Source organism: Oncorhynchus gorbuscha, unplaced genomic scaffold (assembly GCF_021184085.1).
Source record: "Oncorhynchus gorbuscha isolate QuinsamMale2020 ecotype Even-year unplaced genomic scaffold, OgorEven_v1.0 Un_scaffold_2931, whole genome shotgun sequence".
Lineage (NCBI taxonomy): Eukaryota > Metazoa > Chordata > Actinopteri > Salmoniformes > Salmonidae > Oncorhynchus > Oncorhynchus gorbuscha.
The window spans coordinates 17334-43257 of NW_025747316.1; the positions used below are offsets into that span (position 1 = coordinate 17334).

Here is a 25924-nt window from a genome sequence, read left to right on the forward strand (position 1 = left end):
CACTGTGGTTACCAGATACTGTGAGGGTTAAAGGTAGTGTCTCAAATCTGATACTGGGAAGATGACTACCATCTAAGGCGAACATGGGCGTAGGCTTATCTAACTCTCTGAAAGGAATGTCATGTTTCCGAACCCATGCTTCGTCCATGAAACAACCCTCAGCCCCAGAGTCTATCAAGGCACTACATGTAGCACCCGAACCGGTCCAGCGTAGATGGACCGACAAAGTAGTACAAGATTTTGATGGAGAGACTTGAGTAGTTGCGCTCACCTGTAGCCCTCCGCTTACAGATGAGCTCTGGCTTTACTGGACATGAATTAACAAAATGTCCAGCAACTCCGCAATAGAGGCACAGGCGGTTGGTGATCCTCCGTTCCCTCTCCTTAGTCGAGATGCGAATCCCTCCCAGCTGCATGGGCTCAGACTCTGAGCCAGAGGAGGGAGATGGTTGCGATGCGGAGCAGGGAAACACCGTTGATGCGAGCTCTCTTCCACGAGCCCGGTGACGAAGATCTACCCGTCGTTCTATGCGGATGGCGAGAGCAATCAAAGAGTCCACATCTGAAGGAACCTCCCGGGAGAGAATCTCATCCTTAACCACTGCGTGGAGTCCCTCCAGAAAACGAGCGAGCAGCGCCGGCTCGTTCCACTCACTAGAGGCAGCAAGAGTGCGAAACTCAATAGAATAATCCGTTATGGACCGTTCACCTTGGCATAAGGAAGCCAGGGCCCTAGAAGCCTCCCTACCAAAAACTGAACGGTCAAAAACCCGAATCATCTCCTCTTTAAAGTTCTGGAACTTGTTAGAGCAATCAGCCCTTGCCTCCCAGATAGCTGTGCCCCATTCTCGAGCCCGGCCAGTAAGGAGTGAAATGACGTAAGCAACCCGAGCTCTCTCTCTAGAGTATGTGTTGGGTTGGAGAGAGAACACAATCTCACACTGCGTGAGAAAGGAGCGGCACTCAGTGGGCTGCCCGGAGTAGCAAGGTGGGTTATTAACCCTAGGTTCTGGAGGCTCGGCAGGCCAGGAAGTAACAGGTGGCACGAGACGTAGACTCTGGAACTGTCCAGAGAGGTCGGAAACCTGAGCGGCCAGGTTCTCCACGGCATGGCGAGCAGCAGACAATTCCTGCTCGTGTCTGCCGAGCATGGCTCCTTGGATCTCGACGGCAGTGTAACGAGCGTCTGAAGTCGCTGGGTCCATTCCTTGGTCGGTTCCTTCTGTCATGCAGGTGAAAGAGGACCCAAAAGCGACTTGGCGAAAACAGAGTCTTTAATCCAGTAACGTAAATACAAACAAAAAAACACAACTTTCACTCGAAATGACGAGGACAAACTGGAGACTCGAACTTGAACAGCAGGTGAACAGCAGGTTGCCTCGGGAAGGCACTTGAACCAGACAGACTCAGACACCTGCTCACCACGCAGCATCTGAGGAAAACACGACACGACAGGGCGATACACAAACACAGCACGGTGAATACTAAACAAGGAACCGACAGGACAGGAACGGAACACAAAGGAAGAAATAGGGACTCTAATCAGGGGAAAGGATCGGGAACAGGTGTGGGAAGACTAAATGATTGATTAGGGGAATAGGAACAGCTGGGAGCAGGAACGGAACGATAGAGAGAAGAGAGAGCGAGAGAGTGAAAGAGGGAGGGGGAGAGAGAGGGATAGAAAGAGGGAAAGAACCTAATAAGACCAGCAGAGGGAAACGAATAGAATGGGAAGCACAGGGACAAGACAAGATAATAAATGACAAAACATGACAGTATGGGGATGGGAGACAGAGCTGGTTCAGGGGTATGGGGATGGGGAGACAGGGCTGGTTCAGGGGTATGGGGATGGGAGACAGGGCTGATTCAGGGGTATGGGGATGGGAGACAGGGCTGGTTCAGGGGTATGGGGATGGGAGACAGGGCTGGTTCAGGGGTATGGGGATGGGAGACAGGGCTGGTTCAGGGGTATGGGGATGGGAGACAGGGCTGGTTCAGGGGTATGGGGATGGGAGACAGGGCTGGTTCAGGGGTATGGGGATGGGGAGACAGGGCTGTTGGGCCTGGCAGGGGCAGGGACAACTGATTTAGTATGAATAGCTTGCTAAAAGTTTGCTGCATTGATTAAATGAAGGGCTAAAAGAGTGAAATGTAAACACTCAGAATTTTATGTGAAGATATTAAGTAACTAATGTTAGGGGAGCAAAAGTAGCCTATTTCACTATGGACTAAGCTAACAGGTCAATTTCACGGACTACACCCACCTTCCTTTGTGAAAAATCGCCCTTTCTTTTCTCTCTTCTGTCTTTCTTTTCATTTTTGGAAGCCACATTTTATTTAGGAAGCTGAGACATGATGCTCCACTGCTAGCAAGTACCATTTGCACCTGGTTTGGGGGCAGGACCTAACAATTTCATGTAAATAGAGGGTTAGGCAATACAGAGGCTCTGTAAATAAAATATTCTATTAATGATGATAGGTTAATCATTTCATATTACATTTTTCTAACCTAATGTTCTAATAATTTTTTAGGGCCCCTGTCAGTCACAGGCCCTTAGAATCGTCCTAACTTTCCCGGCGCCCCTGTGTGTGTGTGTGTGTGTGTGTGTGTGTGTGTGTGTGTGTGTGTGTGTGTGTGTGTGTGTGTGTGTGTGTGTGTGTGTGTGTGTGTGTGTGTGTGTGTGTGTGTGTGTGTGTGTGTGTGTGTGTGTGTAAGGATATGTGAGGTTGGTGATCTCAGTGCGTCTGATCCTGCGTGTGTCAGATCCAGCGGGTGTAGGGATGTCTTGGAGGTGCAGGTAACGAGACACCAGAGGACTCTGACCACAGGGCTTGAAACAGACATGCTGGAACTCTGGACCTGCTCCGATGTAGTGGGACTGGAACACACAACACATTACAACTAATACTAAACACACAACACATTACAACTAATACTAAACACACAACACATTACAACTAATACTAAACACACAACACATTACAACTAATACTAAACACACAACACATTACAACTAATACTAAACACACAACACATTACAACTAATACTAAACACACAACACATTACAACTAATACTAAACACACAACACATTACAACTAATACTAAACACACAACACATTACAACTAATACTAAACACACAACACATTACAACTAATACTAAACACACAACACATTACAAGTACACATGATAACTACACACACACTTTGACACCACATTCTTACACTATGGTGCCGACCCAAACAGTACTGTTCTGGCTCAGATATTTTCTTTCCAGCGTTCCAGCAGGGTTCTGTCAACTACAGAGGATGCATAACCAGGCCAGCCTGGTGCAGATTAGCTTGACTTGGCTCGACCCAGCTCAGTAGAAATGGGTCATTGTGTTACTTCTCTCTGAATCAACGTAACGTACCATATTGCTGTCTTACCTCTCTCTTGCGGTCCATTTTGGAGTCAGCATTGGCAATGCTTCCTCTCTTCTGCTTCTCTGTGCTGGCGCTGGACACCAGCTCTTCAAACTCCATCTGCAGGTCTGACTCACACACACACACACACACACACACACACACACACACACACACACACACACACACACACACACACACACACACACACACACACACACACACACACACACACACACACACACACACACACACACACACACACACACTGAGTGATTATTGTAATAGTGTGGGTATTGTTACCACCAGAGTCACTGCAAAGTGGAAAACTTACCATAAACCTCATTATCATGGGAATTCAATGAAACCTTTCTTGTGCATTTTGAAGAGGAAACTATTTATATATTGCTCTGTTTTTTCAATTAGACCATGGCATTGTTAAATATTTGTTTCTGATTGAAGGCCATTCTAGAGCGTGCATTATTTCCCTATAACGCACGGTATATCAGCACGGTAGAATTCAATGGCTATCTGTTATGCAGGTGAATGAGGACCCAAAAGCGACTTAACAGAAACAGAGTTTTATTCCAGTCTTAACAAAAAACGATTAATCCTGAATTCTTTCACAGGTAATGTCCAAACAGGAATAACTGAAATCCTCTAGTCAGTAGAGGGGAACAACAGGAGATGCGACCACAGACTGCAGGTCGCTTCGGGAAGGCGCAGGCCGTAGCTGATAGAGACACCTGCTCACACGCAGCATCTGAAGAAGGCAAAAACACGACAGGCCGGAACAAGGACACAGAACAGCAAACATCAAACAAGGATCCGACAAGGACAGAAGCGGAAACAGAGAGAGAAATAGGGACTTAATCAGAGGGCAAAATAGGGGACAGGTGTGAAAGAGTAAACGAGGTAGTTGGGAGAATGAGGAACAGCTGGGAGCAGGAACGGAACGATAGAGAGAGAGAGAGAGAGAGAGGGAGAGAGATAGAGGGAGGGAAAGAACCTAATAAGAACAGCAGGGGGAAACGAATAGAAGAGAAAGCACAGGGACGAGACATGACAATCTATGACAAAACATGACACTATCGTTCATTCTTATGTTCCATGCTGCTTTTGGTAGCAAAATCGAATTGAAAACATTATTGACATTGTTGAATTAGATTTTCATAATAGCAAGCTAGGACTGATGGTCTGGTTAGCTAAACTAGCAAGTCTGTTGGGTTACCAAGGCAACTACTGTGGCTATCTAGTAAACTTGCTTCCTACTTCAGTGGATATTGAACACATTTCTACTGGCAAATGAAAACATTTTGAGCGGCAAATGTGTTAAATTATAGCCATGGTACAGTATATAAGAGATTATCAACTCAGGGCTCTATGCGTTAGTGGAACACACCTTCCAAGTCATTTATTGTTTTCCATAGAACACACAGCCTCTCGTTGATTATCCCTTACATAATCCGCTCCTTATAACAGACATCGTTGAAGAACATTTTCAGATTAAATCACAGTGCAAGAATATAATGAGGTTTATGGTATTTTTGCACTTCGCACAAAAATGTTGCCCTAAATCTATGGATCAGGTTGACACTGGACTAACCTCACCTGCAGGCTATTGTGCACAGCACATAAAACTCTGGGATATCAACCACTTAAAATTGGCCTTAGTGGGAGTGACCATAGAATTCTATGGGAGTGACCTACTGAGGAAAATATTTGTCATCATTTAACTTCTTGCGGATCAGTGGGACATGAAATCACAAGGCAATACATCAAAATAAAGCTTAACTTGTTAATCCAGCCGCGTGTCAGATTTCAAAAGACTTTACGGCGAAAGCAAACCATGCAATTATCTTAGGACAGCACCCATCACACAAATGCATAACAAATAATTTTCAACCATGGAGTTGAAAGTCATAAATAGCGATATAATGTTTTGCCTTACTTTATAAGATCTTCTTCTGTTGGCACTCCAAAAGGGATCCTTTTCTTAGAGTCCCATTTCTCTCCTTGTTAAACTGCCCTGTGGTTTGAAAAGGTGTCAAATGATTTATTGTTTCCAACCTGCAAAAACAGCCTCTCTGTTATTATCCATAAACAACTCAGTTTAACTGAGCATCGCTTGCCAAGAACATTTTCTCAGAGTTCCAGCAAAATGCAGAACCAATAGGGTTAATAACCCACCTTGCTACCCGGGCAGCCCAAACATTCAATCAGCTCGGGTTGCTTACGTCATTTTTACATTTGCTAATACCAGAACTTTAAAACATTTGGATAAATCTATGACGATCAGGTTGACACTGTGATGGAAACATTTACAGTGGTCAAAATGAGATTCTTCTTAGGTTCCTTCCAGTGTGGACTTTTTGCATCCAACGGGAGTTCGTCACCATTATTAAATCTTACCCCTGCTAAAATGGCTCCAAAGAACTGGTTCTCCTGCCAACCGCCTGTTCTATGGGAGCCACCTAGAAAAACACATTTCTGGCAAATCAGTCAAAACCACCTTTCATGTTTCTTAGAAAATAAAGACACTACCTTTAATGTGGTAACCTGACTGAAACTGAAAAAGTTTTCGTATCATCTTTCAACCTGTTGTTTTGGGTCACAGTTGTCTTGTAATTCTATTATCAAAATGAAAACCATAACTTGTTAATAAACCGTGAAACAAATAAACGATAACAAGTCTCAAAAGTGCCTTCTTCCTCCGGCCGGGCGGGTTCTTTTGTTAAGAAGAAGGACCATTTCATGTAATCTTACGGTTATACCATCACAAAACATTCATTTTAACCATGGAGTTGAAAGTCTTAAACCTAGCGAGAATATATGCCTTACTTTTGAAGATCTTCTTCTGTTGGCACTCCAAAAGGTCCCAGTTACATTACAAATGGTCCTTTTGATAAACTCCTCCTTTATATCCATAAAAACTCAGTTTAAGTCAATAATCCACTCGTTTTCCCTCCTTCAAAATGCATACAAAGTGAATCCCAAACGTTACTGATAAAGTATCCAAACAAGTCAATCAAATTTGTAATCAAACATTGCCCTAATACGCAAATAAACGATAACATTTAAGACGGAGAATCATTATTGTCTTTACCGGAGAAAATACCAAAGAACTGGTTCTCATTCACAGCCAAAATGGGAGCCACCTAGAAAAACTACAATTTCTGGCAAATTTTTCCAAAACCAGCCTGAAACTCTTTCTAAAGACTGTTGACATCTAGAAATCGGGCACGATTTTGCCCTATTATACAAGTGCCAACCATTGAAATCAGTGGTAGGATGAACATTTTTTGGGGGGATGGTTTGTCCTCTGGGTTTTGCCTGCCATTTCAGTTCTGTTATACTCAAAGACATTATTTTAACAGTTGTAGAAAATGTATAGTGTTTTCTAGCCAGAACCAATTATATGCATATCCTAGCTTCTGGGCCTGAGTAGCAGGCAGTTTACTTTGGGGAAGCTTTTCATCCGGACGTCAAACTACTGCCCCCTACCTCAAAGAAGTTAATTTAAGCAAATCACACGACTGCGAAGAGTGGCTCTGTGCTTGTGGTGTGCTAGCGTACAGGATAGGGTTAGGGGGAAGGCATCGTAGAAGATGATTGGTTGGTAGATTATGCTGATTAAGCCAATGTCTACGCGGCGGGAGTTTCTCCTGGCTCTTTGTATTGGCTAACGAAGGCCGAGTTTGATGCGTTGGTAAACCAGACTTTGGGTGAAAGTGTCTGGGAACAAGATTAGTACTGGACAGATGATGTATGGCTGCACAGTGTGACAGACCCTGTTCAAATCCTCATGTCGCCACTTCTAACCCCAACACTCACTACACTAGGGTCAAACAAACACACACAGTGTCCTTTATAGAGGAAACATTATACCATACACACACATACCCACACACACCTGCTCTAACAGGTGGGTAGGCAGGAACTCAGATGTTAGGGTTTCCAGAGCTTGTTCAGTTAAATTGTGATCAGAGCCACAGATGAAGGAGAGATTTGTACCCCTAAACCCCTAAAAACACTGCCTGCCTGCCAGCTCTCTCTCTCCCTCTCATCCTCTGTCTCTCTTTCTGTTTGATCTCTCGATGTCTCTCTCCCCCTCTATAGTGTGTTTGTCAAAGCAAGGCAAGGCAGTGCTCTTCCATAAAGCAGACCTGATCCCCAGCAGCTGTTGCTGTGTTAAGGTGGATCAGAGTTTTCCCCAGACACAGGCTGCTTCCTAAATACTATTCCACATGTGGTGCACTATACAGGGAGTAGTGTTTCATTTGAGACACAAGCACAGAGAGAGACCCATTACAACACTACACAACTCCCTAACAAGACACATAGTATATAATAGGTTATAAGCCACTTGGCAGATGCTGTATCTAAAGCGAATTACACTACAGTGAGTTCACACTTTTAGTCAAGAGAGAGAAGAGATATAGACATTAACAGTTAACGCTGTGTTCTGTATTTTCAGAAAGTGGACTGTCTTTATTTTGTGACAAAAGTATACTTTTCAGACCATCTTTGGAAGAGAAGCCATCATAAGGCAAACACACCAAAGGGGAGGAATTGTCACGTCCTGATCTGTTTCACCTGCCTTGTGATTGTCTCCACCCCCTCCAGGCGTCACTTATTTTCCCTGGTGTATATATTCCTGTGTTTCCTGTCTCTTGGTGCCAGTTTGTTTGGGATGTTTTTCAAGTCAACCAGCATGTTTTCCCGTACTCCTGCATCTATTCTCTTTTTGCTCATCCTCCCGGTTTTGAACCTTGCCTTGCCTGTCCTGTCTCTGAGCCCGCCTGCCTGACCACTCTGCCTGCCCCTGAGTCCACCTGCCTGACCACTCTGCCTGCCCCTGAGCCCGCCTGCCTGCCCCTGAACCTGCCCGCCGACCTGTACCTCTGGATTACAGAGCTCTGCCTGCCTTGACCTGTCTTCTGCTTGCCCTTGTTGGAACATTAAACATTGTTACTTCGTCAGTCTGCATCTGGGTCTTACTTTGATACCTGATAAGAACATGATCCGTGGACCCATAATGTTTCATTATGAAGTTACTAAAACCCACTGATATATCAAGCAAAGCATGGACCACACATCTCTTCTAGACAGGGAGAGTCAGTGAAACAACCAGCTCAGTGTTCATGTAAACAGACAGACAGACAGACAGACAGACAGACAGACAGACAGACAGACAGACAGACAGACAGACAGACAGACAGACAGACAGACAGACAGACAGACAGACAGACAGACAGACAGACAGACAGACAGACAGACAGACAGACAGACAGACAGACAGACAGACAGACAGACAGACAGACAGACAGACAGACAGACAGACAACAGACAGACAGACAGACATCAGACAGACGCTAAAAAATCATCAGCAACATCAAAGTCATGTTGTAACATAGCCTGGTCTAACCTGGGGTGAAGTCATGGTGTAACATAGCCTGGTCTAGCCTGGGGTGAAGTCATGGTGTAACATAGCCTGGTCTAGCCTGGGGTGAAGTCATGGTGTAACATAGCCTGGTCTAGCCTGGTCTAACCTGGAGTGATGTCATGTTGTAACATAGCCTGGTCTAACCTGGGGTGAAGTCATGGTGTAACATAGCCTGGTCTAGCCTGGTCTAACCTGGGATGAAGTCATGGTGTAACATAGCCTGGTCTAGCCTGGTCTAACCTGGGGTGTAGTCATGTAGTCATAAAGGAGAACCTGGAGAGGCTTGGGCGAGGAGCTGCGGGGGGGCCGGAGCTGTTGGCCGAGGTAGGAGTGGCCAGGCGGAAGGCATGGCCAGCCGTTGAGAAATGCTTGTTGAAGTTTCCGATAATCATGGATTTGTCGGTGGTGACCGTGTTCCCTAGCCTCAGTGCAGTGGGCAGCTGGGAGGAGGTGCTCTTGTTCTCCATGGACTTCACAGGGTCCCAGAACTTTTTGGAGTTGGAGCTACAGGATGCAAACTTCTGCCTGAAGAAGCTGGCCTTAGCTTTCCTGACTGACTGCGTGTATTGGTTCCTGACTTCCCTGAACAGTTGCATATCGCGGGGACTGTTCGATGCTATTGCAGTCCGCCACAGGATGTTTTTGTGCTGGTCCAGGGCAGTCAGGTCTGGAGTGAACCAAGGGCTGTATCTGTTCTTAGTTCTGCATTTTTTGAACGGAGCATGCTTATCTAAAATGGTGAGGAAGTTACTCTTAAAGAATGACCAGGCATCCTCAACTGACGGGATGAGGTCAATGTCCTTCCAGGATACCCGGGCCAGGTCGATTAGAAAGGCCTGCTCACAGAAGTGTTTTAGGGAACGTTTGACAGTGAGGAGGGGTGGTCGTTTGACTGCGGCACCGTAGCGGATACAGGCAATGAGGCAGTGGTCGCTGAGATCCTGGTTGAAGACAGCGGAGGTGTATTTGGAGGGCCAGTTGGTCAGGATGACGTCTATGAGGGTGCCCTAGCTTACAGAGTTAGGGTTGTACCTGGTGGGTTCCTTGATGATTTGTGTGAGATTGAGGGCATCTAGCTTAGATTGTAGGACTGCCGGGGTGTTAAGCATATCCCAGTTTAGGTCACCTAACAGAACAAACTCTGAAGCTAGATGGGGGGCAATCAATTCACAAATGGTGTCCAGGGCACAGCTGGGAGCTGAGGGGGGTCGGTAGCAGGCGGCAACAGTGAGAGACTTATTTCTGGAGAGAGTAATTTTCAGAATTAGTAGTTCGAACTGTTTGGGTATGGACCTGGAAAGTATGACATTACTTTGCAGGCTATCTCTGCAGTAGACTGCAACTCCTCCCCCTTTGGCAGTTCTATCTTGATGGAAGATGTTATAGTTGGGTATGGAAATCTCTGAATTTTTGGTGGCCTTCCTGAGCCAGGATTCAGACACGGCAAGGACATCAGGGTTAGCAGAGTGTGCTAAAGCAGTGAGTAAAACAAACTTAGGGATGAGGCTTCTGATGTTGACATGCATGAAACCTATGCTTTTTCGATCACAGAAGTCAACAAATGAGGGTGCCTGGGGACATGCAGGGCCTGGGTTTACCTCCACATCACCCGCAGAACAGAGAAGGAGTAGTATGAGTGTCACGTTCTGACCTTTATTTCCTGTGTTTTGTATTTAGTTAGTATGGTCAGGGCGTGAGTTGGGTGGGCAGTCTATGTTTGTTTTTCTATGTTTTGGGTATTTCTATGTTTCAGCCTAGTATGGTTCTCAATCAGAGGCAGGTGTCATTAGTTGTCTCTGATTGAGAATCATACTTAGGTAGCCTGGGTTTCACTGTGTGTTTGGGGGTGATTGTTTCTGTCTCTGTGATTGCACCAGATAGGACTGTTTTGAGTTTTCACAGTTATTGTTTTTTGTAGTCAGTTGTTCATGTGTACCTTAACGTATTAAAAAGAACCATGGACACTTACCACGCCGCGTATTGGTCCTCTGATCCGTTTCGCCTCTCCTCTTCGGAAGAAGAGGAGGAAATTCATTACAATGAGGGTGCGGCTAAAGGCTATCAAAACTGGTCGCCTAGAGCGTTGGGGGCAGAGAATAAGAGGAGCAGGTTTCTGGGCATGGTAGAATATATTCAGGGCATAATGCGCAGACAGGGGTATGGTGGGGTGCGGTTACGGCGGAGGTAAGCCCAGGCACTGGGTGATGATGAGAGGTCTAACCTGGGGTGTAGTCATGTTGTAACATAGCCTGGTCTAGCCTGGTCTAACCTGGGATGAAGTCATGGTGTAACATAGCCTGGTCTAACCTGGTCTAACCTGGGGTGTAGTCATGTTGTAACATAGCCTGGTCTAACCTGGGGTGAAGTCATGGTGTAACATAGCCTGGTCTAGCCTGGTCTAACCTGGGGTGAAGTCATGGTGTAACATAGCCTGGTCTAACCTGGTCTAGCCTGGTCTAACCTGGGGTGAAGTCATGGTGTAACAGCCTGGTCTAGCCTGGTCTAACCTGGGGTGTAGTCATGTAGTCATAAAGGAGAACCTGGAGAGGCTTGGGCGAGGAGCTGCGGGGGGGCCGGAGCTGTTGGCCGAGGTAGGAGTGGCCAGGCGGAAGGCATGGCCAGCCGTTGAGAAATGCTTGTTGAAGTTTCCGATAATCATGGATTTGTCGGTGGTGACCGTGTTCCCTAGCCTCAGTGCAGTGGGCAGCTGGGAGGAGGTGCTCTTGTTCTCCATGGACTTCACAGGGTCCCAGAACTTTTTGGAGTTGGAGCTACAGGATGCAAACTTCTGCCTGAAGAAGCTGGCCTTAGCTTTCCTGACTGACTGCGTGTATTGGTTCCTGACTTCCCTGAACAGTTGCATATCGCGGGGACTGTTCGATGCTATTGCAGTCCGCCACAGGATGTTTTTGTGCTGGTCCAGGGCAGTCAGGTCTGGAGTGAACCAAGGGCTGTATCTGTTCTTAGTTCTGCATTTTTTGAACGGAGCATGCTTATCTAAAATGGTGAGGAAGTTACTCTTAAAGAATGACCAGGCATCCTCAACTGACGGGATGAGGTCAATGTCCTTCCAGGATACCCGGGCCAGGTCGATTAGAAAGGCCTGCTCACAGAAGTGTTTTAGGGAACGTTTGACAGTGAGGAGGGGTGGTCGTTTGACTGCGGCACCGTAGCGGATACAGGCAATGAGGCAGTGGTCGCTGAGATCCTGGTTGAAGACAGCGGAGGTGTATTTGGAGGGCCAGTTGGTCAGGATGACGTCTATGAGGGTGCCCTAGCTTACAGAGTTAGGGTTGTACCTGGTGGGTTCCTTGATGATTTGTGTGAGATTGAGGGCATCTAGCTTAGATTGTAGGACTGCCGGGGTGTTAAGCATATCCCAGTTTAGGTCACCTAACAGAACAAACTCTGAAGCTAGATGGGGGGCAATCAATTCACAAATGGTGTCCAGGGCACAGCTGGGAGCTGAGGGGGGTCGGTAGCAGGCGGCAACAGTGAGAGACTTATTTCTGGAGAGAGTAATTTTCAGAATTAGTAGTTCGAACTGTTTGGGTATGGACCTGGAAAGTATGACATTACTTTGCAGGCTATCTCTGCAGTAGACTGCAACTCCTCCCCCTTTGGCAGTTCTATCTTGATGGAAGATGTTATAGTTGGGTATGGAAATCTCTGAATTTTTGGTGGCCTTCCTGAGCCAGGATTCAGACACGGCAAGGACATCAGGGTTAGCAGAGTGTGCTAAAGCAGTGAGTAAAACAAACTTAGGGATGAGGCTTCTGATGTTGACATGCATGAAACCTATGCTTTTTCGATCACAGAAGTCAACAAATGAGGGTGCCTGGGGACATGCAGGGCCTGGGTTTACCTCCACATCACCCGCAGAACAGAGAAGGAGTAGTATGAGTGTCACGTTCTGACCTTTATTTCCTGTGTTTTGTATTTAGTTAGTATGGTCAGGGCGTGAGTTGGGTGGGCAGTCTATGTTTGTTTTTCTATGTTTTGGGTATTTCTATGTTTCAGCCTAGTATGGTTCTCAATCAGAGGCAGGTGTCATTAGTTGTCTCTGATTGAGAATCATACTTAGGTAGCCTGGGTTTCACTGTGTGTTTGGGGGTGATTGTTTCTGTCTCTGTGATTGCACCAGATAGGACTGTTTTGAGTTTTCACAGTTATTGTTTTTTGTAGTCAGTTGTTCATGTGTACCTTAACGTATTAAAAAGAACCATGGACACTTACCACGCCGCGTATTGGTCCTCTGATCCGTTTCGCCTCTCCTCTTCGGAAGAAGAGGAGGAAATTCATTACAATGAGGGTGCGGCTAAAGGCTATCAAAACTGGTCGCCTAGAGCGTTGGGGGCAGAGAATAAGAGGAGCAGGTTTCTGGGCATGGTAGAATATATTCAGGGCATAATGCGCAGACAGGGGTATGGTGGGGTGCGGTTACGGCGGAGGTAAGCCCAGGCACTGGGTGATGATGAGAGGTCTAACCTGGGGTGTAGTCATGTTGTAACATAGCCTGGTCTAGCCTGGTCTAACCTGGGATGAAGTCATGGTGTAACATAGCCTGGTCTAACCTGGTCTAACCTGGGGTGTAGTCATGTTGTAACATAGCCTGGTCTAACCTGGGGTGAAGTCATGGTGTAACATAGCCTGGTCTAACCTGGGGTGAAGTCATGGTGTAACATAGCCTGGTCTAACCTGGTCTAGCCTGGTCTAACCTGGGGTGAAGTCATGGTGTAACAGCCTGGTCTAGCCTGGTCTAACCTGGGGTGTAGTCATGTTGTAACATAGCCTGGTCTAACCTGGAGTGAAGTCCTGTTGTAACATAGCCTGGTCTAACCTGGGGTGAAGTCATGGTGTAACATAGCCTGGTCTAACCTGGGGTGACTGTAAAGAGGGGGAGTGTACAGGTCTGAGAAGTGACCAATAGGAACTCCAGGCATCTCTCTCTCTCTCTCTCTCTCTCTCTCTCTCTCTCTCTCTCTCTCTCTCTCTCTCTCTCTCTCTCTCTCTCTCTCTCTCTCTCTCTCTCTCTCTCTCTCTCTCTCTCTCTCTCTCTCTCTCTCTCTCTCTCTCTCTCTCTCTCTCTCTCTCTCTCTCTCTCTCTCTCTCTCTCTCTCTCTCTCTCTCTCTCTCTCTCTCTCTCTCTCTCTCTCTCTCTCTCTCTCTCTCTCTCTCTCTCTCTCTCTCTCTCTCTCTCTCTCTCTCTCACATGTGAAACATGTGTTAACATTGCCAAAGCAAGTGAGGTAGATAAATATACAAAGTGAATTAAACAATACAAATTAACAGTAAACATTACACATACAGAAGTTTCAAAACAATAAAGACATTACAAATGTCATATTATATATATATATACAGTGTTTTAACAATGTACAAATGGTAAAGGACACAAGATAAAATAAATATGGGTTGTATTTACAATGGTGTGTGTTCTTCACTGGTTGCCCTTTTCTCGTGGCAACAGGTCACAAATCTTGCTGCTGTGATGGCACACTGTGGAATTTCACCCAGTAGATATGGGAGTGTATCAAAATTGGATTTGTTTTCAAATTCTTTGTGGAGCTGTGTAATCTGTGTAATTCCACCTCATTTTGTGGGCAGTGAGCACATAGCCTGTCTCTCTCTCTCTCTCTCTCTCTCTCTCTCTCTCTCTCTCACTCACCTACCCTTTTCTTATCTATATTTTTGATCTCTTTCACACCTCACTAAGCCTTACCCTGAGACTGTCTGAGCTGGAGCTATCTGAGACTATCTGTAGGGTTCCTCTGACACCTCCACCCTGACCTGAGCTGACACCTCCACCCTGACCTGAGCTGGCACCTCAACCCTGACCTGAGCTGACACCTCCACCCTGACCTGAGCTGACACCTCCACCCTGACCTGAGCTGACACCTCCACCCTGACCTGAGCTGACACCTCCACCCTGACCTGAGCTGGCACCTCAACCCTGACCTGAGCTGTAAGTGACAACCTAGGCTGTGACTCTCTGTCCCCTTTTACTGCTGCTGTGACAGTATGTGTTAGGACCCAGGAAGAGACGCTTTAAAGAGCTGGTTTACAGCGGGACAGTCTGAGTGTGTGTTTTCTGTGTCCTCTCCTTGACTGCTGTTCCAGATGACTGTTCTATTCCTCTTCACAGGATACTGTTGTTTAATGGTGAGTCATGTTACATCTTCAATCATCATCATCATCTTCCTTCAGTAACAGGATATGAGTAAAAGCCATTTTGATTCTGGAACAACACATCTTTGTGTTCTTCACTGTAAGATGGTGTTTGATCTCTGATAGCTGATCCAGTGTTGTTGGAGACAGGTCTGCTTGTCTGGTAGTTACACATGCTGTGTGTGTGTGTGTGTGTGTGTGTGTGTGTGTGTGTGTGTGTGTGTGTGTGTGTGTGTGTGTGTTATTTATAGTGCAGGGCTAATGTTGTCGGCTCCATCCCTAGAGCTCCCCAATTACGGTGGAATTTAGAAAGCAAGAGCTAAACCCAAACAGTCTAAACCTGGGCTAAGAATAACTGACCTTAAATATCATCCATCCACACACAGAGTAAACCTGCTCATTTCACTACAAGACAGAACGAAGCAGGAACACACACACATACACACAAACACAGATACGCCTCCACCCAGGAATGCTGGCTGTGTGTGTGTGTGTGTGTGTGTGTGTGTGTGTGTGTGTGTGTGTGTGTGTGTGTGTGTGTGTGTGTGTGTGTGTGTGTGTGTGTGTGTGTGTGTGGAGGAAGATGTCAGGGTAGCCTAACAGTGGATGTAGCACTGTCAGCAGGAGAAGTGGTTCACTGGAAACACCAATGGACAGAACCAACATGGAAATCCTATTCTGATCCTGCCAATGAGGCATTCTAATCTCTGCACCCAGAACCCAATCTCACACAAGAGACTATAGAGGCATTACAACTAACCACTGGTGGCTGGCGGCACTTTAAATAGGAGAAAGGGTTCATAGTAGTGGCTGGACCGGAACGAATGGAACGGTACCAACAACATCAATATCTGGTCCCATATGTTTGCTGCCGCTCCATTCGTTCTGGTCCAATCAATACTAGGAGCCGCCCTCACCTGCCTCCACTGTAACTAACCTGCTGCTTAACCAACCTGTTGTTGGACTGAGGTCCTGTCTGTGTTTCATGTGTATGGTTATGTCCCAAATAGCACCCTATTCTCTATAGTGCACTACTCTTCACCAGGGCCAATATAGGGCAGTGCACTATATAGGGAATAGGGTGCCATTTGGAGCACAAGCTGCTGGACCTTGGGGTCTATGATTAGACAGTAACCAGTAAAAGTCAAGTGTTACCTGGAAGCTGTCACCAGTGATTTGTCCCCAAACCATAACTCTCCCCTGCAGACACCCCATCAGCCACAGTCCATAAACCCTGCTCCTACATTATAAGGAAAGATACAGCTAGAGAGACTGAACGCTTGTAACAACACTTACACTGATACTGCAGGTCTAGATAGTTTCACAAAGTACAAAAAAGAGGATTTCATCATCATGTGTTCTGTGCTTAGGAATCTGAGAATAAAATACATAACCTGTCCTGTAAATGTAACTTCATGTCTTCAGGAAATCATGCTAAGGAAATACTTCTGGTCAAACTCACTATGGCTGTTTCTCCCAAATTGTACCCAATTCCCTACAAAGTGCACTACTTTTGACCAGAGCCCTATGGGGCCTATGAGCCCTGGTCAAAAATAGTGAAATACATACAGAATAGGGTGCCATTTGGGATGTAAGTGCTCTTCTGAACCACGTACAGTAGTCTTCAGCTCTGAGTAAGAAGGCTATCCCTGACAACAGGCTGTATCTGGAGTTGAGTTTAAGAGTTGAGGTTTGGCCCTCCAGAGCTCTGTTAGCATGTTTCTGGTAACGCGTCCCATCCCAAGCACCTCAGCCCTCTCAGGCTCTATTGGCCATTGCAGATTTAACAATGAGCCTAATCAATTAGCAGGAAAAGTGAGGTTTTAAAGACTGACCTCTGGGTTGGACGCAGCACATACCTCTGGTAGCTACCATACTCTGCTCAATAACCTATCTACTATAAAACTGAAGACCAGAGAGAGAGAGAGAGAGAGAGAGAGAGAGAGAGAGAGAGAGAGAGAGAGAGAGAGAGAGAGAGAGAGAGAGAGAGAGAGAGAGAGAGAGAGAGAGAGAGAGAGAGAGAGAGAGAGAGAGGAGGATAAGGAGGGTGGGGGAGAAAGTAAGTAAGATAAAGAAAGAGAGAGAGGTAGAGAAGTTAAAGAAGTGTACTCACGCAGGTCTGTCGTGCCTGCAGCCAGTCTACTTCCTGTGCTGGTCTGCTGTAAAGACCAGCTGAGCTGAACAGAGCTGGGCTGAGCAGAGACTGAACAGAGTAGAGCTGAGCAGAGCTGAACAGAGATAAAAGAGCTGAGGAGAGTTGGGCAGAGAACGAACAGATTACCACAATTCCTGTACCCACGATTCCTGTACCCACACTACTTGTACCCACTCTACATGTACCCACACTACCTGTACACACACTACCTGTACCCACACTACCTGTACACACACTACCTGTACCCACACTACCTGTACACACACTTCCTTGTACTCACACTACATGTACCCACATTACCTGTACCCACATTACCTGTACCCACACTACCTGTACCTGAACTTGTACCACACTTGTACTCACGCTACCTGTACCCACACTCCCTGTACCCACACTACCTGTACCCACACTACCTGTACACACATTACCTGTACCTACACTACCTGTACCCACACTACCTGTACACACACTACCTGTATCCACACTTCCTTGTACTCACACTACCTGTACCCACAATACCTGTACACACACTACCTGTACCCACACTACCTGTACACACACTACCTGTACCCACACTTCCTTGTACTCACACTACCTGTACCCACACTACCTGTACCCACACTACTTGTATACACACTACCTGTACACACACTACCTGTACCCACAATACCTGTACCCACACTTCCTTGTACCCACACTTCCTTGTACCCACACTACCTGTACACACACTTCCTTGTACCCACACTACCTATACCCACACTACTTGTACCCACACTACCTGTACCCACACTACCTGTACCCACACTACCTGTACCACACTACCTGTACACACACTACCTGTACCCACACTTCCTTGTACCCACACTACTTGCATACACACTACCTGTACACACACTACCTGTATCCACACTACCTGTACCCACACTTCCTTGTACTCACACTACCTGTACCCACACTACCTGTACCCACACTACCTGTACCCACACTACCTGTACACACACTACCTGTACCCACACTACCTGTACCCACACTACCTGTACACACACTACCTGTACACACACTACCTGTACCCACACTACCTGTACCCACACTTCCTTGTACCCACACTACTTGCATACACACTACCTGTACACACACTACCTGTACCCACACTTCCTTGTACCCACACTACTTGCATACACACTACCTGTACACACACTACCTGTATCCACACTACCTGTACCCACACTTCCTTGTACACACACTACCTGTACTCACACTACCTGTACACACAATACCTGTACCCACACTTCCTTGTACTCACACTACCTGTACCCACACTACCTGTACCCACACTTCCTTGTACTCACACTACCTGTACCCACACTACCTGTACTCACACTACCTGTACACACAATACCTGTACCCACACTTCCTTGTACTCACACTACCTGTACCCACACTTCCTTGTACTCACACTACCTGTACCCACACTACCTGTACTCACACTACCTGTACACACACTACCTGTACCCACACTTCCTGTACCCACACTACCTGTACCCACACTACCTGTACCCACACTACCTGTACACACACTACCTGTACCCACACTTCCTTGTACTCACACTACCTGTACCCACACTACCTGTACTCACACTACCTGTACCCACACTACCTGTACTCACACTACCTGTACTCACATTACCTGTACTCACACTACCTGTAAATAGCCTAATAGATGCACTAATATCAAGAACCAGCACCTCTCTGAAGTAGCCTAATAATGAAATGTTGCTGTTTTTCATCTGTATATATATATATGTACAGTGGGGCAAAAAAGTATTTAGTCAGCCACCAATTATGCAAGTTCTCCCACTTAAAAAGATGAGAGAGGCCTGTAATTTTCATCATAGGTCCACTTCAACTATGACAGACAAAATCAGGAAAACAAAGCCAGAAAATCACATTGTAGGATTTTTAATGAATTTATTTGCAAATGATGGTGGAAAATAAGTATTTGGTCACCTACAAACAAGCAAGATTTCTGGCTCTCACAGACTTCTTCTTTAAGTGGCTCCTCTGTTCTCCACTCGTTACGTGCATTAATGGCCCCTGTTTGAATGTGTTATCAGTATAAAATACACCTGTCCACAACCTCAAACAGTCACACTCCAAACTCCACTATGGCCAAGACCAAAGAGCTGTCAAAGGACACCAGAAACAAAATTTTACACCTGCACCAGGCTGGGAAGACTGAATCTGCAATAGGTAAGCAGCTTGGTTTGAAGAAATCAACAAGAAGACATACAAGAACACTGATAATCTCCTTCGATCTGGGGTTCCATGCAAGATCTCACCCCGTGGGGTCAAAATGATCACAAGAATGGTGAGCAAAAATCCCAGAACCACACGGGGGGACCTAGTGAATGACCTGCAGAGAGCTGGGACCAAAGTAACAAAGCCTACCATCAGTAATACACTACGCCGCCAGGGACTCAAATCCTGCAGTGCCAGACGTGTCCCCCTGCTTAAGCCAGTACATGTCCAGGCCCGTCTAAAGTTTGCTAGAGAGCATTTGGATGATCCAGAAGAAGATTGGGAGAATGTCATATGGTCAGATGAAACCAAAATATAACTTTTTGTTAAAACTCAACTCGTCCACCCCCATGTGAAGCATGGGGGTGGAAACATCATGCTTTGGGGCTGTTTTTCTGCAAAGGGACCAGGACGACTGATCCGTGTAAAGAAAAGAATGAATGGGGCCATGTATTGTGAGATTTTGAGTGAAAACCTCCTTCCATCAGCAAGGGCATTGAAGATGAATCGTGGCTGGGTCTTTCAGCATGACAATGATCCCAAACACACCGCACAGGCAACGAAGGAGTGGCTTCGTAAGAAGCATTTCAAGGTCCCGGAGTGGCCTAGCCAGTCTCCAGATCTCAACCCCATAGAAAATCTTTGGAGGGAGTTGAAAGTCCATGTTGCCCAGCAACAGTCCCAAAACATCACTGCTCTAGAGGAGATCTGCATGGAGGAATGGGCCAAAATACCAGCAACAGTGTGTGAAAAACTTGTGAAGACTTACAGAAAACGTTTGACCTCTTGTCATTGCCAACAAAGAGTAGATAACAAAGTATTGAGATAAACTTTTGTTATTGACCAAATACTTATTTTCCACCATCATTTGCAAATACATTCATTAAAAATCCTACAATGTGATTTTCTGGATTTTTTTTCTCATTTTGTCTGTCATAGTTGAAGTGTACCTATGATGAAAATTACAGGCCTCTCTCATCTTTTTAAGTGGGAGAACTTGCACAATTGGTGGCTGACTAAATACTTTTATGCCCCACTGTATGTCAATATACTGTCCCACAGTTGAGAGTGCATGTCAGAGCAAAAACCAAGCCATGAGGTTGAAGGAATTTTCCGTAGAGCTCCGAGACAGGATTGTGTCGAGGCAAAGATCTGGGCAAGGGTACCAAAAAATTTAAACAACATTGAAGTCCCCCCCAAGAACACAGTGACCTCCATCATTCTTAAATGGAAGAAGTTTGGAACCACCAAGACTCTTCCTACAGCTGGCCGCCTCTTCCTACAGCTGGCCGCCCAAACTGAGCAATTAGGGGAGAAGGGCCTCGGTCAGGGAGATAGTCACCCTGACAGAGCTCCAGAGTTCCTCTGTGGAGATGGGAGAACCTTCCAGAATGACAACCATATCTGCAGCACTCCACCAATCAGGCCTTTATCGTAGAGTGGCCAGACAGAATCCACTTCTCAGGCACATGACAGCCTGCTTGGAGTTTGCCAAAAGGCACCTAAAGGACTCTCAGACCATGAGAAACAAGATTCTCTGGTCTGATGAAACCAAGATTGAACTCTTTGGCCTGAATGCCAAGCATCACATCTGGAAGAAACGTGGAACCATCCCTACGGTGAAGCATGGTGGTGGCAGCATCATGCTGTGGGGATGTTTTTCAGCGGCAGGGACTGGGAGACTAGTCAGGATCGAGGGAAAGATGAACAGTGAAAAGTACAAAGAGATCCTTAATGAAAACCTGCTCCAGAGCGCTCAGGACCTCAGACTGGGGCAATGATATATGGTGCTGTGTGTTTACAGTAGCCTACATCATTATTGGCTTTAAAGCTGTCAAGGCATCTTGTGATGCGCTTTGTTAACATGTGGATAACTTTTTATTGCAAAAAATAACAACACTGTTTCAATGCCACATACATATTAAAAACCTTGACCATAAAAGATCACTAGAGCAGAAAACATTGAAATATCACAACCACACACACACACACACACACACACACACACACACACACACACACACACACACACACACACACACACACACACACACACACACACACACACACACACACACACACACACACACACACACACACACACACACACACACACACACACACACACACACATGCTGGGTCCTGACTGACACCTAATCAATGAGATGTTTATGACCACCAGTTGAGTTCAGCAGATGAGAGGGAGGCAGAAACAGCATTCTCCCTCTCGCCACGAGAGCTCTCGTCATGAGGGACCATATAAACTCTCTGAAGTGTCCAGTCCTAGGAGAGGCCAGGTATGTGAGGCGATAAATTCTGGGCTTAAATAAAATTGAACATGGAAAGTGAAAGAGTGCTTTACCCCGGAGGGAGATGAGTACCTGAGAGAGGTAATGCCTTCTGGTTCTGTCTGCCCCAATAGAAGGCCGCCAGCGTGTGAATTTATCTAGGGCTTTGATCTTTAGGTCTGGGGGTGGATGAATCCCTTATTCTCTAACGATGGCTCAAAGCTACTAAAGACACCCAGTGATGGATTGCGACGTGTACAATAACAGGGGAAAGGTTGGTCTTTGGATGTTTATAATTTTGTGTAATAATCTCATCCCGCTCTTTAATTCAAGGTACGGTTTTCTAACTAACTTTGAAGTGACACAGGAGTTGACATTTGAAACAATGCTAAAGCGTTTAAGTGAGGGGGCATTCGGTGGGAAAGGGAGATGCTGCGCTGGTCGTTGAAAGAGCATGCTAATGTACAAATGACTTTCCAGGAGCAGACCAGGAGAAAATCAGCTATTTCTTCATGTTTATAGCTCTCTCTCAGGATGACTGGCCGACTGACAGACAAAAATACAAAAATAGAGAGAGAGAGAGAGAGAGAGCGAGAGAGAGATACAGAGAGAGAGAGAGAGATACAGAGAGAGAGAGAGAGAGAGAGAGAGAGAAGAGAGAGAGAGAGAGAGAGAGAGAGAGAGAGAGAGAGAGAGAGAGAGAGAGAGAGAGAGAGAGAGGGGGAACAGAAGGGGGAACAGGGGAGTTTTGGGGCGAGGGTTGGTGATGAACGGGGTACTCTCTCCCTCTCTCTCTCTGTCTCCCTCTCTCTCTCCCTCTCTCTCTCTCCCTCTCTGTCTCCCTCTCTCTCTCTCCCTCTCTGTCTCCCTCTCTCTCTCTCCCTCTCTGTCTCCCTCTCTCTCTCTCTCTCTCTGTCTCTCTCTCTCTCCCTCTCTCTCTCTCCCTCTCTGTCTCCCTCTCTCTCTCTCCCTCTCTGTCTCCCTCTCTCTCTCTCCCTCTCTGTCTCCCTCTCTCTCCCTCTCTCTCTCTGTCTCCCTCTCTCTCCCTCTCTCTCTCTGTCTCCCTCTCTCTCCCTCTCTCTCTCTCCCTCTCTGTCTCCCTCTCTCTCTCTCTCCCTCTCTGTCTCCCTCTCTCTCTCTCCCTCTCTGTCTCCCTCTCTCTCTCTCCCTCTCTGTCTCCCTCTCTCTCCACCAGTGACAGCTGAGTGGCTAGGAGCTAATTGCTGTTGCGTGAGGTCAGAGAGACATTTATCTGACTGAGCTAGCCTTCCCTGCTAGCCCACAACAGACAGACAGACAGACGGACAGGGAGGATGTTGCACAGCTCACACTACAGAGAGGAGAGACTGGCTGCTAAAGCACTGACTAACTGAGAAGTCCCAGGGACATGCACACACATACATACACTCTATCTCTCTCTCTCTCGCTCTCTCTCTCTCTCACACACACACATACATCCACATACCCACAGACTCCTCTGACACACACACACATACACACACAGCTTGTGTGTAAGTAATCAGGAGCAGTGGGATCACAGTAACTCTAAAGCTTCTAAGAAAGAGGAACGCCACTAACTGTTTCATCTCTGGACGCTCAATACTAATGTAAGTTTTTATTACAACTTTATTCAACTCATCTCTATTCGTTCTCTTTATATTCTATTTACATTTTATTGAACCAGTCAATTACTGCTCTGCAGTAAGAAAACTTTTAGGAAATATATTAGGAAATGAATTAAGAGTTGTTGGATTATTTGTGATTTAGTGAATTGATGAGTGAATGTGTGTATAGGAGCTCAGAGTTTGGTGAGGTTTCTGTTTATCTGCTGAGACTGACTGAAAGTCTACAGACGTGTTGCAGACAGATACAGATATTACAAATAGAGGTTAGAGATATATATAGAAATATAGAGATAGCAGCTCTAGGATATTTCCATCTATCCACACACGCATCTTTTGAGAATCATTTCTTGAGCTGGCATCTTTAGAGAATCACATCTTGAGCTGGCATCTTTAGAGAATCACATCTTGAGCTGGCATCTTTAGAGAATCACATCTTGAGGATGCACAGCTTCCATTTCCATTTCCAGACAACTCTGTCTTAGATAAATGACAACAACAAGGTAGCAGAGACCGATAGAGCCATTGACAACACAATCTATGAAATCGGACATATCACAATTGTTGCTAACTGAATAGGTTTTGAAAGCACAGATCAGTAAGGTACAGTACAGTAGGCAGTAGACTGGGCTGGGGACAGTTTGGTAAACCACTACACACTGGGATTAAGAAGGACCGGGTACTAGAGCAAGGTTACAAACCTAAAGCAGATGTCCAGTGTTACATTCAGCACTGCAGCTCAACTCCTCACTTTAACACTGTCTGGGAATCATAGACTATCCAAGTGGGAGTGAGTTGTAGTATGCTGTAGATCCACATCCACTGGACTGCTATCTAAATTACAGGCTATTGAAATTGTAGACATCTAACACACATTAACATCCTTCTCTTCCACAGCTCTGGCCTCCACAGAACCCCTGAAACATCCGGAAACAGACGGAAGCAGACAAGACCATGTCTGCTGTTGGATGACGGTCTCCTCTGCCGGGATCACACAGCCAACACACACAGTGAGGATCACACTGAGACAGACTGACAGACATCAACATAAAGACTGGCCTCATCCATACAGAGAGACAGTGAGACAGACGGACATCAACCTACAGCCTTGTGTCCTTACAACAGAGAGACAGACAACAACTCCAAACAGAGAGAGACATCACACAAGTGCCTGGTCACTCTCTTACCCTCCTACCCTTCACCCACTCCACCTCCCACCAGCTGGCCTTAGCACCCCAGCCAGGGGTTACAGGTCACAGGTCAGGGGGACCAGCCCATCCAGGCTCCTAGTGAACAGCGCTAGGAGGGCACTGTCTGGCACTCTGTTCTGTTCTGTCTGCCGGAGCAGACAGCAGTATTTCAGCATGTTGTCCGTGGCGCCCCACAGCAGTGCATTATAATGCCCAGATGGATGCCACTGCCATGCAACCTGCCTAACTTGCTGTCGGCACTGTACCTTCACATCATCTTCCTGCTGGGCAGCGTGTGTGTGGTCTGCAGCAACTGCACACCCGAGCAGCTAGCCGCCATCATGAACTGCTCCAAGCACGAGCGCCATGCACGGAACTACGACTACATGGAAGGGGGAGATGTACGCATACGACAGCTGTTCAGCCGGACACAGTGGTTCCTTACCGTTGACGACTACGGCAACATCAACGGGACACAAGACCCCACCAACTGTTACAGTAAGACCACTGTTTCCCCTATATATGCCGGCACACCGCCGCTAAATCGTGCCCGCTTCTGTTAAAACGTGGCATCCGCTGCTAAATCGTGGCCTCCGCTGTTAAATAATGGCCTCCGCTGTTAAATCGTGGCCTCCGCTGTTAAATAGTGGCCTCCGCTGTTAAATAGTGGCCTCCGCTGTTAAATAGTGGCCTCCGCTGTTAAATAGTGGCCTCCGCTGTTAAATAGTGGCCTCCGCTGTTAAATAGTGGCCGCCGCTGTTAAATAGTGGCCTCCGTGGTCCTTTTGTAGCTCAGTTGGTAGAGCATGGCGCTTGTAACGCCAGGGTAGTGGGTTCGATTCCCGGGACCACCCATACGTAGAATGTATGCACACATGACTGTAAGTCGCTTTGGATAAAAGCGTCTGCTAAATGGCATATATTATTATTTATTATTATTAAATAGTGGCCTCCGCTGCTAAATAGTGGCCTCCGCTGCTAAATAGTGGCCTCCGCTGCTAAATAGTGTCCTCCGCTGCTAAATAGTGGCCGCCGCTGTTAAATAGTGGCCGCCGCTGCTAAATAGTGGCCTCCGCTGTTAAATAGTGGCCTCCGCTGCTAAATCGTGGCCTCCGCTGCTAAATCGTGGCCTCCGCTGCTAAATCGTGGCCTCCGCTGCTAAATCGTGGCCTCCGCTGTTAAATAGTGGCCTCCGCTGCTAAATAGTGGCTTCCGCTGTTAAATAGTGGCCTCCGCTGTTAAATAGTGGCCTCCGCTGTTAAATAGTGGCCTCCGCTGTTAAATAGTGGCTGCCGCTGTAAAAAAAAAAAAATCGATGTATAGATGTATTCCCCAGGAAGAGCCAATCTACC

General features: G+C 46.5%; 1 protein-coding gene across 1 annotated transcript; it reads left to right on the top strand.

Annotated features, from left to right (window-relative positions):
* The first annotated feature begins 23068 nt into the window (after positions 1-23068).
* Positions 23069-25136, top strand: LOC124027075 (fibroblast growth factor 7-like). Its single transcript, XM_046339624.1, has 2 exons — positions 23069-23368; positions 24281-25136. Exon 2 carries the CDS (start codon positions 24783-24785, stop codon positions 25134-25136), a length of 354 nt encoding a protein of 117 aa, XP_046195580.1. The 5' UTR covers positions 23069-23368; positions 24281-24782.
* The last annotated feature ends 788 nt before the right edge of the window (positions 25137-25924 follow it).

Bases quoted from the DNA above. Each gene is read 5' to 3' on its own strand.
- LOC124027075 (XM_046339624.1), top strand. From the start codon at position 24,783: ATGCCCAGATGGATGCCACTGCCATGCAACCTGCCTAACTTGCTGTCG.